Source organism: Scardinius erythrophthalmus (genome assembly GCF_964197995.2).
Source record: "Scardinius erythrophthalmus genome assembly, chromosome: 12".
Taxonomy (NCBI): domain Eukaryota; kingdom Metazoa; phylum Chordata; class Actinopteri; order Cypriniformes; family Leuciscidae; genus Scardinius; species Scardinius erythrophthalmus.
Window position 1 is genome coordinate 17,353,704 of NC_138232.1, and position 18,464 is coordinate 17,372,167.

General features: G+C 36.1%; 1 protein-coding gene across 1 annotated transcript in view; it reads left to right on the forward strand.

Annotated features, from left to right (window-relative positions):
- The window catches only part of sgip1a (SH3GL interacting endocytic adaptor 1a), a 73,377-nt gene that overhangs the window by 26,115 nt on the left and 28,798 nt on the right, over positions 1–18,464 (forward strand). The window contains exons 3-7 of the mRNA XM_081381715.1: positions 7,956–8,019; positions 8,547–8,571; positions 10,195–10,257; positions 10,394–10,451; positions 10,618–10,796. Coding sequence (XP_081237841.1) covers positions 7,956–8,019; positions 8,547–8,571; positions 10,195–10,257; positions 10,394–10,451; positions 10,618–10,796 — 389 coding nt within the window. The remainder of the gene's footprint in view (positions 1–7,955; positions 8,020–8,546; positions 8,572–10,194; positions 10,258–10,393; positions 10,452–10,617; positions 10,797–18,464) is intronic.

Consider the following 18,464-nt stretch of genomic DNA (forward strand, 5'->3'; position numbering starts at 1 on the left):
TAATATAATATAATATAATATAATATAATTATGCTTGTAAGACTGCAGGGTAAATTAGAACAATCTTAAAAAAAAAAAAAGTTTCCACAAAAAAAAAGGTTCCCACTATTGATAATAATAATAAGAAAAATGTTTATTGAACACCAATTCTGCATATTAAAATGATTTCAGAAGGATCATGTGACACTAAAGACTGGAGTAATGGCTGCTGGAAATTCAGCTTTGCAAAATTAAGAAATTAATAATAAATGAATACATTTTAAAATATTTTAAAATATATGAAAATACAAAACAGTTATTTTAAACTGTAATATTATTTTATAATCAAATAAATGCAGACCTGGTGAGCAAAATAGACTTTCGAAAACATTTGAAAAATAAATAAAAAATTGCCCCAAACTTTTGAACATCAGTGTATGACATATTGTGTATATATCCACAATCTTATAATATGTATGATATCACGGTATTAGTTAGTACTAAGAGATAACAAATTATTTAATAATGTTTCAGTTAATTAGTTAATTTATTTTGTCTTATACTTCAACAATAATACTCCTGAAAGAATGAAGTACAGTACTGGAAGAAAGGCAAATATTTTTTTGGCTGATATTACTAATAGCTTGTAGCAACCCATGGCTGGCCAACACACAACTATTACCCAAAGGCTCTCGCCATTTAGTTGTTGAACATGGAGTAAATGAGGTTGCCAAGTCTGCCTCTAGACTCAGTCATAGCATACATTAATGCATTTTTCGTAAAACACGTAAACATACTTATATGATTGATGGGACTGCATTCAGTTCTTCGTGAATGCAACTAAATTAACTGTTCATGAAAAATTAATAAAGCTTTCATAACTTTTCAAAACAAAATATTTATCAAAACAACAAGTATAGTCTTTGGCATGACTTTTTTTTCTATGTTAATGGCTTTGTGATATATAGATATTCTTTAGACTGACATTTTTAGTGGTAAAGAATTGTCAGTCATTTTATTATGTAACTTACCTGCTGCTTAAAGTCACCAACTGAGTGTATGTTTTTCTCAAGATGATGTCCTGAGGACATGGAAGTTATTGCTATTTTATTTGTGTTTTCAGTATTTTCTCTTTTAGGAACATCAAGATCGGATCTGCCTATACATCTAGCCATCTGTCTTCAGATTTGGTAATGATACTCTCAGATTAAGATCAACACTGACCCCATGATTTAGGGGATCACGTTGGCATCATAGTAGCTGTGTAGAGACAGAGAGACTTTAAGATTATTGCTTGTGCTCTCTGATCTCTTCTCACATTGTGATGGCTCCACTCTCTCCAGATGAACTGATTGTCAAGCATTAATCCCCGTCTAAGTAAATCTGGCAGTGATATTCTGGAATTAAAAACCCGACAGATTTATCTTAGTTTCTCTTGTTTTTTCCTCTTTATCCCCTGCTGAATACCAGTAGGAACTGGACTCTGCCTCGCCTAATGGTTTTCCTCTGAAGTTGCAGATGTTTATGAGTTATGTTTTTTTGGAAATGCTCTTGTTTGTGATAGGTGCTGTGATAATACAGCCATTTTGGAGGCTGATGTAGACTTTTTAATGAGGCTTGATAGTTTTCTGCCCTTGACCCTTTGATGACATCAGTGGTTTCACTGTGCTCTATTAGGTAATGTCATTAAAATTCATGCATTTCATGGTCTCATTTATTTTATTTCTTCTGTTGAATGCAAAAGGAGTTATTGATAGTAGAATGTCCAATCTGCTCTTTTCTGAAAATAAAAGTGGACATTTTGAGTCTGTTTGTCACATAAAGCTACCAGAAGACTTGTACTATAGCACATGTATCATATGTATCATATGTAAGTCATATGTATTACTTTTATGATACTTTTTTTATGAGCTTGACAGTAGAGCCCTGCACAGGACTGTTATCTTCATCCTGCTCCCGCTGAATTTCTGACCATTACATTCTGCTCCCGCGACGTGTGTGTTCCACTCACACCCGCAATGTTTGTATCCACTCCAGCCCGCACCCCCAAACATTTTGTCACAGCTTGTAGAGTTTGTGGAAAATGTACACAAACGTTAGGGCCATAGGTGGAGGGTGAACCAACTCTATGGTGAGGCTAAGGAAATGCCCTTCCGCTAAAAAAGGAAAACACACTTAAATAGAAAGTGTGTTTAGTGTGTGTAGTCATGAAATAGTTATGCTATAAAGTTATATGTCGCCTAGCAACAATAATACGTAACCATTGCCTTACCTAATGCAGCAAAACAAAAGGTTTGTTCGAATTCTAAAATGTAAATATCGTATATATCGTCTAGAAAGCGTGCAAAGACCGCTTTATAATCACTTAAACGTACACAATGTAATTTTTTTGTAAGCTAATGTAATTGTAAGCTAACCTCTTACAATAACAAAGGCGTAGTTTGATGACGCAACACTTGCAAAGAATTATGGATCTTGTCGTCAACGTCAAGCCGACCGATCTAATAATGTTTATGGATGAGTAAATACATCGATGTTTTTATCATGACTGTGATATGAAGCAGCTCGGGATTGCTAAGAGACAGCTATCAGCTCCACACGCGACGCGAGTACCGCGGATATAAAAGGAATATGGACATTTCATTCTACCGAACTACACGCAAGTGCAGAATTACAACTCACAGGTCAGTTTATTAGACAAATTAAACTTGTGAGGTAACGCAGCGCTGTTTCACCTGGTCTAACATTACACTAGCACACTAAACTGCATTTGAATGTGTTGAAATGTATGTGTTAGTTTGTCTGTATGAGACTAGCAGTAAGCTAGATCAACATTAGAATAACATACAGATCATATTCTAACATTTCATCATTGTTGAACTATATAACATTGATTAGTTTTATGTAAATGTGCTCACCTGTTTAAAAAAGTACATGTAGGAGCGGCCGTTTATATACTGTCTATGGGAGCTCTCGGCATCTCGAAAACACTGCGCTGATATTGATTCTCGTTTTAGTTCTCCTTTTTTATCCAAACTCTGCTTGCCATGGTCCATAATGTTTGAACGAAACAACAACAGCGTGCAAATAGACATTGCGAACTAATGTTGTCCACGTCTGTCGCCTTGGTTACTATCAGAGGGCTCTGGTTGCTATGGCAGTACGAGCAGAAACCAGGGAGAACACGGAAATGACGCCATTGACGGCGACAAAACGGAAATAAAGAAACGTGCCGTGTCTTCGAATTAAATTACAAATTTCTCCTGGTTTGAAAGTTGTTGGAAACATTTGGGATAATGGAAGTACACAACTAAAAAATATATATAACATAGATATAGTGATTTTTGCAATTTTTAAAGCAAAAAAGTTACATATTGTACCTTTAAAAGCCGTCACTCATCTCAATTACAATCTCACAAAGTTCTGTTATAATCGATGAAGCTGACTGCAAAATGAATCTCTTATTTAGCCTACATAATATCTACACTTTGTTTTTGTTTGTTAACTTAGAATGAGAGGATTTGCGATGGCGCAGAACTCGATGAATCCTAAACATTTCTGATTGGCCATTGCGTTCAAGAAATCAACAGATATGTTTGTGATTGACTGTATTGCTTGACGCTGCAAAAACATGTTGTAAATAGAAACCTTTGACGCTCTCAAGAGCACAAACACCAATTCTCATTGTTACGCACCAAATCGTGGGACCCGCGGTATATTTTTTGACCGCCCATTTCCATCCGCAGCAAAGGTGAAACAGCCCACTCCCACGAGATTTGCATTGGGTCCCATGGGAACCGTGGGATTCCAATCCTAGTGCACTTGACAGTCCCTGAACCCGCTTTCATTTTATGGAAGAGAGCAGCGTAAACATTCTGCTAAACATCATCATTTGTGTTCCACAAAAAAAAAGTATTCTGGTTTGGAAGAGTGAATAAATTATTAAAGAATGTACATTTTGAAGGGGCAGATTTTCAAGCAGAGTGTCTTTTGAGTATGTGCAGTCATTTAGTATGTGTGGATGAGAGTGAGTGAATGAGTGAGTGTGTGTCTGTTGGTCTTTTGTGCACATGGCGTAAAGTGAAGCCACCTGGACCAAAGGAAGAGAGTAGGCTATTTGGTCCACATTTTGTGCTCGAAACTAGTGGACATTTTAGGTAAATTGGCAAAACAGACGATAAGGGCCCTTGGCTCTCTGTTAATTTGTGCACTGTTACAGTATGTACAGGGCACAGTACATTATTGCCATCTTTAATGAGATTTGTGTGTTATATGTGGAGGACAATGTGTGTCTGTATAAAACTATTGCACAATGTTTTTGCCTTGCAGGATGTTCTCTTCTTTAGTCAAAGATTGCTAAGTTCACTTCATACTGTATAGGCTATATTTACAAAGGATGGAATAACAAATAAACGCTTGTGTTGCTAATCAATCATTTCCATTTAGTAATTTCCTCAGATTGGTTTTCCCAGTGCATGTGACGTCATATGTACTTTGTAATCTGGACATGAGATTTTGTGATGAAGTATTGTCATGTCTCTAGCATTTACAGTAGTTTCTGTTGAGTAAAAAGCCCTGGAGAGCTCTTGAAAACCTTTCTTGGCTATAATAGCAGAAAGAAGATCACTATTATCTTGATGAAACATGAGTTGCACTCCTGTCACAGTTGAATACCAGCTCTGTGGCACCTACAGTCTCGCCAACATTTTCTCTGACAATTAAGCTTTGTTGCTTTTAACCACTACTGTTTTTTCTGTAGTCTCTAAAACCCTGAATACCATCTATCTTTATTTTCACATCGTCTTCACTTTTCCTGTTTGCTTAAGTGGTGTCCCTGGACGGTTGGTGCTGTCATTTTCTCTGGCCATCACTCCATGAGTTAGCTCCTGGTAATCACGTTTCCACTTCCGTCATCATGCTTACATTCGGAAGCTATTATTTTCGTAGCCATTAATTAGTGTTATGCTGTGTTTAGAAATCCCTGTTGAACTCCAGCCATCTCATGGGGGTTAGCTCAAATGGAATGTGTAACCACGCTGGGGTTTGTGTGTTGTTCACAGAGACCATAATCTGTTTTAGCAGCTAGCTCAAATGCATCACAAATTGTGCTGATATACTGTAGTTGCTTCTGTGTTTGCCAGTATGTGGATTTAGGTGAAATCGTGATATGCCAGGGTTCAGATTTAAAGCTTTAAAGAGCTTGATCCATGTGAACCAAAGATGACGCAGCAGTTCTTTCTAAAAGCTATTCTTCTAACTTTGCACTATAATGAAGTAGGCTACCAAAAAGTAGCATGTTTTGGGAAGTACTATGGTATGAGAAAATGATAACCATTTAGTGACATGGTTTATATACCAAAGTGCCATGTCATTATCATTTGATGCCATGATTGTACCATGGTACCTTTGCAGTTCTTTTTTGTAATCAAATTTAGGCATTTTTATGAGCCTGTAAATGTTTGTCTTACATTTTGGCCAGAATGAACAGCCTTCCACCACCAACTATTGTATACCGAATAACAATGTATTGTTAATAGCAAAACAGTTATTTCTGCCCAAAATAGCATACTATAGCCTAACCACTAATTACATAAAATCTTAATTGCTTCAAACCTGTTTCTAGGGCTCTTTGAATATAAACATATTATTAATTTATCCACCCTGAGAGGCAGAACTGCTGGATTGCTTCTGTTGCATTGTAAAGACCCACATACCGTATACTCTACCAGAAGATCCTGATTAGGTAATTAACCTCTGGAGATTAGTATGTTTAATATTTAGCATATTTTGTATTTAAGTACATGCTCAGACAGCACAACCCTGTCAAGCTTTCGAGTCATCACTTCACGGCTAGTTCAAGTGCACAAAGTAGAACGTTTACTTTCCATGTGTTAAATTTGTGTCTTTTTTCCTTCAGTGTTTGTCTCTTTGTAGCACACTTCACTAAACATCCTCTGCACTGTGAACTCCCTTTTCATTTGCTCCTTTTTAGTTATCTTGAATGACTTGTTTTTTAATCAGAAAAAAAGGAACAGTTTCTTTGAAGAAATGCATCAAGAACAGAGGAACATGTAAGGAAACTGAAAACAAGGCCATGTCTGGAAATTTCTCAGATGGCTCTGATGATTAGATTCTCTTCTCTCCTCGCTCTCAGCCAGATGGCGGCGTTTTTGCCTGTGGATGTGTTAGGAAATATTTAGTAAAGATCAATAATGCCATCCGCCATGTTGGAGCTCCCTGTCACTGCAGAGGCTTGACTGGATCGAAGCCTGACTCAGAGCCCTGCAGGCCCAATGGCTGTGAGGCGCACATGCCCCTGCTGCACAATCATGTCCTCATGTCCACATGACTTTATGGGTATTTACTGTAAATTGTGTTTGAGGATGTTTTGGCTGTGTAAATTATAGGGAGACTGTGATTCATTTTACTCCGGATAATATTTATCAGTGTGGGGTTATTTTTCAGTCAGTTCCTGTAGACATTTATGCTGTCTTTGCTACAAAAAACAGCTATGAGACCACTATCAATGTTATTAACTCTTTCGCTAATTTTCATAATTTGTGAGACAACGCTTCCCCGCCATTGACGGAATTTTCTGAATGAAATGTCGACCCAGGATGAGCGAATGTCGACCCTAGGACCGTGCGAGGGTCTCGATCTACTCCATCTTTGTTTGATTATCGTTCTGAATCCGATCTGGATGTAGTCTTTGACAAAAAGCTTTTCTCAGCTTTTTGCTCAAAATGTTGCTGTTTTATGAAACGTACCCAGATTCAAGTGTTGATATAAAAAAAAAGAATGCATGAAAATAAAATAAAACTTTTTTTGTTTTGTTTTTTAAAGCAGGGTCTGTTCTTTCTTTTAATATATTGTTCAGATATTTATACAACAAAATATTCTAGGGGCCATGACATGTTTGTGAAAATGGTCAAAAGTGCTGGTGGTGGCTGGCAACTTTTTTCAAAACAGTGGTCGGGGAAAGAGTTAAACATAAAGCATCATAAAAAATGGAAAGACTAACATACAAAATGTTAAATTATTGCTGTAGCATACAGAAATTGTAATTCTATTAACAAAAAGTATTTATAATAATAATAAAATAAATGAATGAGTATAAAACCACAGCATTTAAATCGCATGTCCTGAGAATACAGTTCAATCAACCTTAAAATCTGGTTAAAATCTACCTTGGTTAAAATTTTAAATGTAAATTTATAATGTAGTTGAACCTTGCTTTATCATTATTATTTGGGGTGAACATAATGAAAACACACTGCATACATTCATTTAAATTTGGAGGACAGAATTCAAACACACAAAATAAATCTTATTTAAAGTCAACAGCTATGTTTCCAATCAAAGTTGTGAATCTAACTTATGTATAGGCCTATGCCTCAATTGGGCGCAATTGAGTTTTATATGTAAATTTTTAATTTATGCGCGTCTTGGCGTTTCCATCCAGCATTTTTTAATGCGATATCCCAAAATGCTGATAAAAATAGCTGGATGGAAACAGCTAATGTGAAACTGAAGTTTTGACCATCTTCATTGTGAAATTTGAAAGTGAAACAGAATATTGGGGATAAAAATATGTACATATTTTTAAAGCTCTTGTCAAAAAAATAAAATCTATGCCAAATTACTGAGGTTTTTTTTTTTGTCAGTTTGTGAATTTGCCAAATGCTAATGCTTTCTGTCTTTGAAATTGGCGCTGAAATCAATTTTGAATCAGCAGTGTAATTCAGAAATAGATTCAGTTCATTGTGTGATCTGAAATGTCATAGGTCTTTGAACATTCTCTTTTTTACAAACATCCACCCACCTACAGTACATTCACACACAGATACACACACCTACAGTTACAGCACATTTGTAAATGTGTGATGCCATGTGTCTGTCTATGAGGCTGTACTGTTTTTGTGCTTTTTTGACCCATATCAAATTAGAACACTAATAGATCTCTCTACGCACCACAGGACTGAAAAAACGCACCAGGAAGGCCTTCGGGATACGGAAGAAAGAAAAGGACACTGACTCTACGTAAGTTTCACTAATTTATACACCAATATTGACCCTATAAAGCCTACTGTATCATATTTGATCAAAACTTGAGTAATAAAAGCCTAGTGTATCAAATATGCAAACTTTTTTAAAGATTTTGTCCAAAGGTTCAATAAATTGTTCCATTTAATAAAAAATATTTTTTTTCTGACTATTATTTCATATGTCAGCCTTTACAGAGTTAATGAACTTATAGTAATAGCTGTGCTTCCAAAGACAGGCTGATTAGATGGAGTTCTCTCACAAACTCATCAGTAATGGAGCATTTGCTGCTTGCATGCTTAGAATCCCTGTCCCTTGCGTCATGGCGTGAAAAGGCTGTAGATGAATAGAGGATGTCTGTTTTGAGAGTGTGTCTGTTTGGGGCCCAACACACAGGTGTTACTGTGCCTCACAGCGAAGCCTGGCTAATTGCCTCTGTGCTTGAGTTGAAAAAAGAGAGGCTTGCATTTTAAGTGGGCATTAAAGACCTCTTTGTCTCTTTCTTTTGTGTTCTCTGTTTTTAGGGGGTCACCAGACAGAGATGGTGGAGTAAGTACCTCTTAACTTATAGCATCATTTCAAGAGCCAAATGTGCTATTATTTGTATTTTGGAATTTTAATCAATGTTTGTTTTAATTAGGGATGCAAAAGTTGATGCATTAACATAAGCAAATTAATTAAATGTTTATTCAACATATGAATTCATTCTGTTCTTTGTGAATTCTGAGAACTGAGTCATTTAAATAATCTGAGCTTATTAAAGCAGCAAGGCAAGCACACACACACATATACACACACACACACACACACACACACACACACACACGCACGCACAGAGAAGAGCCTAGCAGACCATCCGTTTATCAGTAAAGGATGACAAAATACCCTTTTATGGGTAATTTAACTATAAAATAAGCCTTGATGTGATTTAACAAAAGTAAAGTCATTTGCATTCTTTGTAAAGTAAAATGTAATTATCATCAACGATCAACAATTGAAGCACAATGGTTTATTAAAACGTTATTGCAAAAACTGTTAGGGCCCTATCTTACATCCGCGCAATGAGGCGCCAAGCGCGACGCAAGTGTTTTTTGCTAGTTTCAGTCTGACGCAGTTATCATGTCACGTCCTGCGCCACATTGTTTAAATAGCAAATGCATTTGCGCCCATTTGTGTGCCCATGGGCATGCTGGTCTGAAAACGAGGTGTGTTCTGGCTCATTGTTGGCACATCGCTATTTTGAGGCAACAGAAATAGATTGCGCCATTGACCAACTGAAACCTGGTCTAAAGACGCAATATATATATTTTTTGTTATTTAAAGAGCGCGTTAGTAATGTGCGCCTATAGGCGGGTCCACAGTGTGCGTACACTCTGCTTATTAAACACACAGGGAGGCACAGCAGCACACAAACATGCCAAATATTAAAAATAAAAGGATTACAATGTAAAAGATTATTATTGTGTACATAAATATATGGTGGAATCCGGCTTGTCCTGTAGATGGTCTGCTTGCACACTTTTACCTCGTGCACGAGCAGTTCCGTTTGCGCTTTGGAGACGCGTTCAGTAAATGGCGCGAACACAACTGGCATTTAAAGGGAATGGAAGATGAGACTCTGATTGGTTTAACGCACATAAATCCCAAAACACACCCATTACTCATTAAGAGAATAGGGACAACCCTTTTAGACCATGCGCCTAGCGCACCGACCATTTTTCCCATCGTTAAACTAGCAAAAGTGGATTCGGACACGCCCTATGTGAACTTGCGCCCTGCGCTTTAGACCATGCGCTTAGATTGTTAAAATAGGGCCCTTTGTGTCTTTTGATATTTGAATAGTTTGACAGCCCTAGTTTTAATGCATCAGATAATCAGTGTTAATGTAAGCTTTTTTTTATGTGAAGCCTTATTTGAATTAGAGATTTGAAATGGTGGAAAATAATTCAAATTATGTCTTTTATTTTCTTCATGATGGATGACCATGACACAGGAACCCCAAGAGACTGAATCGGTACTGAATATAGAGACAGAAGTCATTTAGCTAGAAGTGAATGCTCACTAAGCACCTGTAGATTCCCTCAGCGGCACCCCTAAATAGGCCAAACTCATCTCATCTAAATATCAGGGAATTTGAGTGATATTGCTAAAGTTGTGTTTTGATTTGCTCAGTCACAGAAAAAGACCAATGGGGCTCCAAATGGCTTCTGCGGGGAGATTGATTGGGAGAGATATGTAAGTACATCTTTCAAGATACTCAGTAAAGCATATGACAGCTAAAGCTACTACATTAATGGCCATTTAATTTAAACTATCAAATAATACTACTGCTTCTGTGATTAAATCTCACTCCAGTTCTTTTCTTTTGCAGAACTCGCCTGAGGTGGATGAAGAAGGATATAGCATCAGGCCAGAGGAGGAAGAGGGAGATATCCTTTTAATTGAGCCATAAATGATTTTGATTTAATTTTGAAAATTTTGCCAATAAAAATTCATAATTATGTTATTTAATTCTTAAGAATGTGTAAGGTCTATAAAATTCATCCAGTGTTGTAATAATGGGAATTTACAACTGATCCCTTAACAGCCCTCCACCAGCCCCCAAAGAGAAGACTCACTTTTTCTCCTCCAGTGAGTCTGAAGAAGAGGAGGACCACCGCAAAAAGTTTAAGATCAAAATCAAACCCCTGCCAGCAGACGCTAACTTTGCAGCTCCCTCGGTAGATGAATTAAAAGCCTCCATAGGCAACTTAGCTCTGTCTCCCTCGCCTCTGGTGAGTCCAGCCAATGTTACCCATGCATTCCAAGCTTATGATATTATTTCTTGTCATTTTTTCTTCCTTAAACTTAACATAGCAGAGAATATTGTGCCATGTGATACTCTGTGTCTTAATGGTTTTGTACTTTGTACTTATTTGAACATCCCTTACAACAAGGATACTGTGTACCATGGTAGAATGATGCTTATATAAGGTACAATGGGGCTAAAGGCTCTCCCATAGTGTATGAATGATAAAAAAAAAAAAAATTTATTAAACAATGATGGATCAACACATTTTTTGGGAAAAATAAATCATTAAAGTGGTTTGTTTTGCTTAAGGTGGTGAGGCAGCCCTTTTACCCCCAGTACCCCAAGTTTTGCATACTATCTAAGTTATCTAAATAATCACTTCACTAAAGTTTGTACTATTTTCAGTTTATTTTGATAAGTAAAGGAAATGCATTTTTGTTTAATAAATATAACATCATCAAAATATTTTCATTTTAAAAACAGATATGTTAAAAAAAAAAAAAGTACTGAAAGCTTTGAAGGAGATTCCATAAAAGTGCAATATGGCTTTTCAGTAGTAACAATAAATATGATGTTTTATTATATATGATTAGTATCATAGTTTTATTATAAATATGGTGATTATCTCTAAGGTGGACAGCCAACTTAATAAATTATATTAAACATCTGAATCTAACCATGTAGTGTCAACAAATGGAAAAGTCACATTGTTGTGCCTTTATCCCCAAAAGCAGGGGCGTTTTTTTTTACCCCAGATACCATACTTTTACATATTCGTCTATTATTGAAAAAATGTTGATTTAAATCTCTGAAAAAAAACCACATAAATTTTAGATCAATTTAGCAGAGATTGAACTTCACGATTACATTAAGGATCAGCCTCATTTCCATGTATATATCATATTGATATATTGTGAGTATATTGTAATCCTGCTTTTTCTGGTTTATGTTGACAGTAAATCAGTGCGTGAAGTAGTTTGAGAGACACTTAAGCCCTGTTCGGATGGGATTAATTTTAGATGGAGAGATGGGGTAAAGTAATTATTAGAGCTTCTCAGTGATTTTAGTCCCGTCCGAATGTGCCATCTCAGTAATCAATGTCAGTAAAGATTACGGCGACTTTTACCTTCTGTAAAATGTTTCGGAAAAATGACCTCAGGTAATGTTAATCCTGTGCGAATAGACCAGCTGTAAATATGTACGTAAAATATTGCGTCATTTCCTGTTTATAAGTAGTTTTCCACGTTTTTTCAAGTATAGAGGCGCTTGAAGCATTCAGTTGCGTTCTAGGCGGTGGGACAATCTCAAGTGTTTTCCACACACCATTCAGATCAAAAAGAAGATTGAAAGCACTTGTTAGAGGCACGAAACTTCTTTTAGCTTTTGGTAAGTGTCTATTACCAACAGAATCCAATCAGAATTTAATTAATTTAATTAATAAATCGTTCGACTGGACCTTACTGTTTATATATATACAGTTTGAAATTTCTTATCCTGTGCAAATTGGCCATTACGATTACAGACGTCCTGTGATAAAATTACATTACTCCATCTACCCTTGTAAAACTAATCCCGTCCGAACAGGGCTTTAGTGTTTATGTCAGTAAGGAGAGGAAACAGCTTGTTGCACGGATGCAGATTTTATATGTATTGTATAAGGAAGTGCTTTAGGTTCTGTATTAACCTTGTCAACTCAATTGTATATTCACATGATGACAAAAGCCACAAGCCAAACTTGGCTAACAGTAGAAAGGCCTTTTTTTTTTTTTTTTTGGTGGAGCCTTGCTTGTAGATGTGTGGTTAATATGAGGCTATCTCACTGTGGAGGCTGGTGCTGGAGAGAGCAGTGTGAGCAGTTCAGATGGAGCTGCATGCCATTTTAATAGTCCAAAAACGCCTACCTGCCATTTCACTAAAACATTGTTGAGTTTCGGCAATCTTTATAGCTGCATCCTCTTAGTTAAAGCTGTTTTTAGGTATTTTTATAATGATATTTTTAGGTGTACCTTGAATATATGCTGGAAAGTCTTTGTGTATCCTTCATGCAGCATTCAGGAGATGAATATATATGTGTGGACAGCACCTGTCTAATCATTCTCCACTGGCTCAAAACAGACTTATCTTGCAAAACAGTATTCAAATTAGCAAGATAATTTTATAAAGCATTTATGTTACAAAAGATTTGTTACAAAAGATTTTGTGGATCATGGTTTCCACAAAAATATTAAGCAGCACAGCGTTTTCAACATTGATAATAATAATAATAATAAATGTTTCACCAATCATATTAGAATGATTTCCGAAGGAGATTCCTGCAGTAACGATGCTGAAAATTCAACTTTGCCATCTCAGGAAATAAATTACTTTTACTAATTTTTAAATAATTTAAAATAGTTAGGCAATTTTAATTTGCAATAATATTTCACAATTTTACTGTTTTACTGTATTTCAGCCTTGGTGAGCATAAGAGACTTCTTTTAAAAAACATTTAAAAAAAGGTAACCAACCCCAAACCTTTGAACGGTAGTTTACATGGTAGTACAATGATACTTTTGGTACTTAATGTTTGTGAATTCAGTTTACAATTTTAATAAATCTACTTTGGCCCTTCTGAATACCATACAGATGACTAGCTTTTGCTGATAATATTTTCCAAATCATCCATCAGATTGTATTAAATAATTTGATAACCATTAACTCACAAGCGAGAATATGCTGAGAACATCCGGTTCATATGGTGTGTGCGGTTAAGATTCCACAAAGATTATCTCTCCAAACCGAAGTATTGACTTTTAAAAACTTTTTTCATTGGTGACATCATCTGAAGTCTGTCTGACAGAGGTCATTCAGATGAGATATGGTGTAGATGAGTCTTATCTGACTCACTGATTGTGTCTTTATCTGGAGTCAGAGAGAGTAGGAGTTTCAGGCGGAGTCTCTTTGACTAGTGTCGCTCTGTTCTCTCTCAATAATTCAGCTTGGAAACTGGGCACAATGACTCCGCTGCATAGTGTGGCAGGCCTACTGACAGGTAGGCATCCCGGCCAGAACGTGTCACAAGAAGAACTTACACGCTAAATTATTCATACACAGATACATGCAACTCTGTCAATGAGCTTTTAAAGCCCTTTTGTGTCTTGTCAATCAGTCTTACTCAGATCTACAACTCAGGACCACCTACCTTTTCTTGTTCTGCTTTGTTCCTGAAATTAATTGGCACTCATATTGGTCTTTAGCTGTCACAAAGTAATTATCTTTTCTGGGGTTTTCATTAGCTCTTATTCCCAAAGTTAAATCTGCACGTCTATGAATTCCTCTCTCAGTATGCTCAATGAATGCTAATCCACAACCTTGAGCAGTTTTCTGAATGTTTTCAAACAGGTGAAACCTCCTGTCTGCTGTTGGTTGAACAAACACACAGCCCCAGCCAATTCACACGCTTGGTTGAGTCAGTGTTTTTGCATTTGCTGGGCTGAACAGAATGCTCAAGCAAACAGAGCTTTTTAAGATGTTTTTGAAAGTCCCTTATGCCTAGCCTGGGAAAACCCAGACAACTTCCGGCAAATTTAGATTTGCTCTGCAAGTAGTCTGGCAAACAGCTCATTCAAGCCCATTTCTAATCCGTCGAAATCGCGGCACCAATCAGAAACGTTGAGGCGGGCTTTACACAATGACGATCGCTCTGATTGGTTTTAGGTCTATCCAATTGCGCCCAGAGGCATTTGAGCGACGTCCGTTGGTGAAGCCACCAACTTTTAAATGCATTATTATATTCAAATTGCAAACACATGAGGACAGTCTTCATGAAAGACCCACTGGCAGATGAACGTGCTACTACATTTCTCTCCAAAACGGTAGGAAATTAAATTAGATTTAATAGAGGATTTTAACTGTGACAAGATGATTGACAGTGCAGTTTACATGACAGGATGCACGCGACAGATCCGTCCGATAAAGATGACGAAGTAGTATGTCCCAAAGCTTGCCTACTTTTTTGCTACACATTCAAAAGTAAATACCTTTTCTTCACAAAAAGAGTACATACTTTTATGGCGTAGTGTAACTTAGGCGAATTGGGACGCAGCATATGGCTTTACACGTTGACGATCACTCTGATTGGTTTTAGGTCTATCCAATTGCGCCCAGAGGCATTTGAGCGATGTCCGTTGGTGACGCCCCTTTGCAAATGATTTATTAAAGAAGCTTTGCCAGACCATAACTCACTTACTACTGAGAATGGTCTGGTTTTAACCAGGCTACCTTATGCCCACCAAATCTTCATTTATTTGATTCAAAATACAGTAAAAACAGTAATATTGTGAAATATTTCTACAATTTAATTAAAAAATTTTAACTTTTCTATTGTAATATTTAAAAAAAAAAAAAAATTTATTCCTGTGATGGCAAAACTGAATTTTCAGCATCATTACTCAAGTTTTCAGTGTCACATGATCCTTTAGAAATCATTCTAATGTGATGATTTGCTGCACAAGAAACATTTCTTATTATCAATGTTGAAAAAAACTGTGCTGCTTAATATTTGTGTGGAAACTGTGATAATTATCTTCAGGATTCTTTGAATACGAAGTTCAAAAGAACATGAGATAGAAATCTTCTGTAACAAATTTAATAGTCTGCTCTAAATTTTTATAAATTTAATGCATCATTGACGAATAACAATTTCTTTAAATTCTTTACAAACCTTTGGTAACACTTTAGTTTAGGGTCCAATTCTCACTATTAACTAGTTGCTTATTCATATCACTAGGATATTGCCTGTTTATTAGTACTTATAAAGCACATATTAATGCGCTATTCTGCGTGACCATATTCCAAATCCCTTACTCCTACCCAATACCTAAACGTAACAACGACCTTACTAACTATTAATAAGCAATAATTTGGAGTTTATTTAGGCATAAGTCGTAGTTAAGAATTAGTTAATAATGAGAATTGGCCCCTAAACTCTTAAACGGTAGTGTATATTCAGGAAATGTCAAATACATTTCTATGCACATTCTGAAAGTTATATTGTTATAATATGTTTAACTACACCCTGCTAATTAAATTTTTAGGAAAATCATCCTACAAATGGCTTACTTGTACTTTCTTTGTATTTTAACATTGAAAAATTACACGTTCTTTAAGCAGACTTATTTTGACCTCAGTGACTGAAATCCACTTTGTTCAGTATATTGGAACGTCTGGCATTCTTTACTCATGAATTAATCATCAGTCACATGCTCGTCCTCTGCCATGGCAACCTGTGCGTATTTGTGTAACCATGGTGATGGATTAGCAATGAATACTCGACAGAAAAGTGTGAGCAAGGTTGAACAACAGAAACCATATAATAGTGATCGTGCTCTCTCCCATTTCATCAGAGGAGAGTGATAATTCATACATCTTGTTGTATTCTCTACTATACTTCACCTGAGTAGTCAGGGCAGAGATATTACATCCAGCCAACCATCCAGAACGCAGGGAGAGATAAATGTAACGGTGGGGTTACAGTCGAGCAAAAGCACAAAGGCATGGGGTTTCTTAATATAGCACACCTCTCGGCCAGGTGCTGGGTTCCAGCTGGTATTCATGTTTTATTGATAAGCTTTGCTTCTTTATTAAGCCTCTATGGGCAGTCATCCAACAAGAGTTAATAAAGCCACACATTGTAAACCCAGTGTGCTCAGAGCCTGTTTGATCAAGCCAAAAAAAATTAAAGAAAATGTTCACCCAAACTAACGAAAATGTTGCCGTTTATTCACCTTAAACTTGTTACAAACCCATATGACTTTTCTTTTATGGAGTCCCCATGAGAAGAAATATTTTAGAATGTCCAGAGTGCTTTTTCCTTTTGGAGATTGGAGCTGTGAAGTTTGATGCTCCAAAAATAATTGAACAAATACCATTAAAAGGAGCCCATACATCTTGTTTGCTCTTTTATACATTTTCTGAACGTGTTCAATAGTTTTGTATCAGGGAAAACACATAAATAGTGACTAATCTAAAAATGTCATCACTTTGCCATAGCCTTATTATGCATCATGCCTATACAGATTTATTGTTTCATAAAAGAGAACAACAATAAAAAATAAAAATCTGGGAAATGCTTCAATATAAACTACTGTTCAAAAGTTTGGGCTGAGTAAAATGTATGTACTGTATGTATATATGTACTGTGTGTATATACTGTATATATATCTAAATATAAAATAAAATAATATATTAAATTCAAGTAAAGACATTAACATTCTATTTCAAATAAATGTTCTGTTCTTTTGAAGTTTCTATTCATCAAAGAATCAGTGTTTCCACAAAACTGTGAAGCACCACAACTGTTTTCAACATTGATAATAATAAGAAATGTTTCATGAGCTAAAATAAATAAAAGGTGCATATTAGAATGATTTCTGAATGATATCATGACACTGAAAACTGGAGTAATGGCCACTGAAAATTCAGCTTTGAAATCACAGAAATGATTCACATGTTAATAGATGTTATAATAGACCATTTAAATCCGCACAAGATCCGATTTTTCCGCATCCGTTCTTCGACTTCCAAATGTGGTTTTAAAACAGATACATATTTGATATCTGGACATCCGACCTACGCCTAAACACGTTTATCAAAATTCCCCTTGCAATTCCAAGCCAACAAAAGGCGAGGGCGACACAAAGATACTGTAGATTTATAATGTTGTATAATGAAGCAGACGTGCCTGTATGAACCAGGACTAAAACTCACAGCATTTTTACTGTTTGCATGAAGACTTTTTACATCTTTGCATGAAGACTTGCAGTGTAAACAACTTCTTTTTAAAACTTTCAAAATCTTAAGGACCCCAAACTTTTGAATGGTAGTGTATAATATTGTGTTCCATGGAAATATACAAATCAAATATAAGTTTGGAACCACATGAATAATTGATAACAGAATTTACATTTTTGGGTGAAACATTCCTTTAATGTACTTATTAAATTGATTTTTTTATATATTTAGAAGCGTTCACTCATGCTATGAGTAAAGTCATTCAGGTCACTCACTGAGATGCCACGTTTGACCGATCTCCTTATTAGCTGAGATATATTACAGTATGTGCTGGAGGCGATATCTGTGGTTGACAGAAAAATTGACTGGGTTTGCACAGTGTTTCATCATACTGTAATCTGTGTTTGAAGACATTTCTGCCTTGTCATTCCTCTCAAATTCACATGTGACGTATTTGTGCATGCTTACCAGCACTATACTATTGTAGATCGATAATGCTCTCTCTTCTTCTGTCTCTACCCTGCCTGTCTTTCTGTTTCTATCTGTCCTTACTCTAACGCTGGCTGATATAGAGGAATAGTCCGGTAAGCTGTTTATACTTTATCCTCTTTTAGAGTGGCATCTTCTTCTAACATTTCTCTTTTGGCATGGTGAAGTTTGCATGCATGGTGTTTAATATGGCGTTAAGAACTGATCTAGGGTCAGTTTGTGTGTTTAGGGATGGACTGTTGGATACTGAAACAGGCAATAGACTGTATTGACTGTGTAGTTTGTACTTTGTAGTTTCATTATAGATGATGGATAATGTCATTTTGCATCTGGTGTTTGTTTATGCATGTTTCACTTCAACACTTTTCCTCTGTTTATTATTTGAATGAGT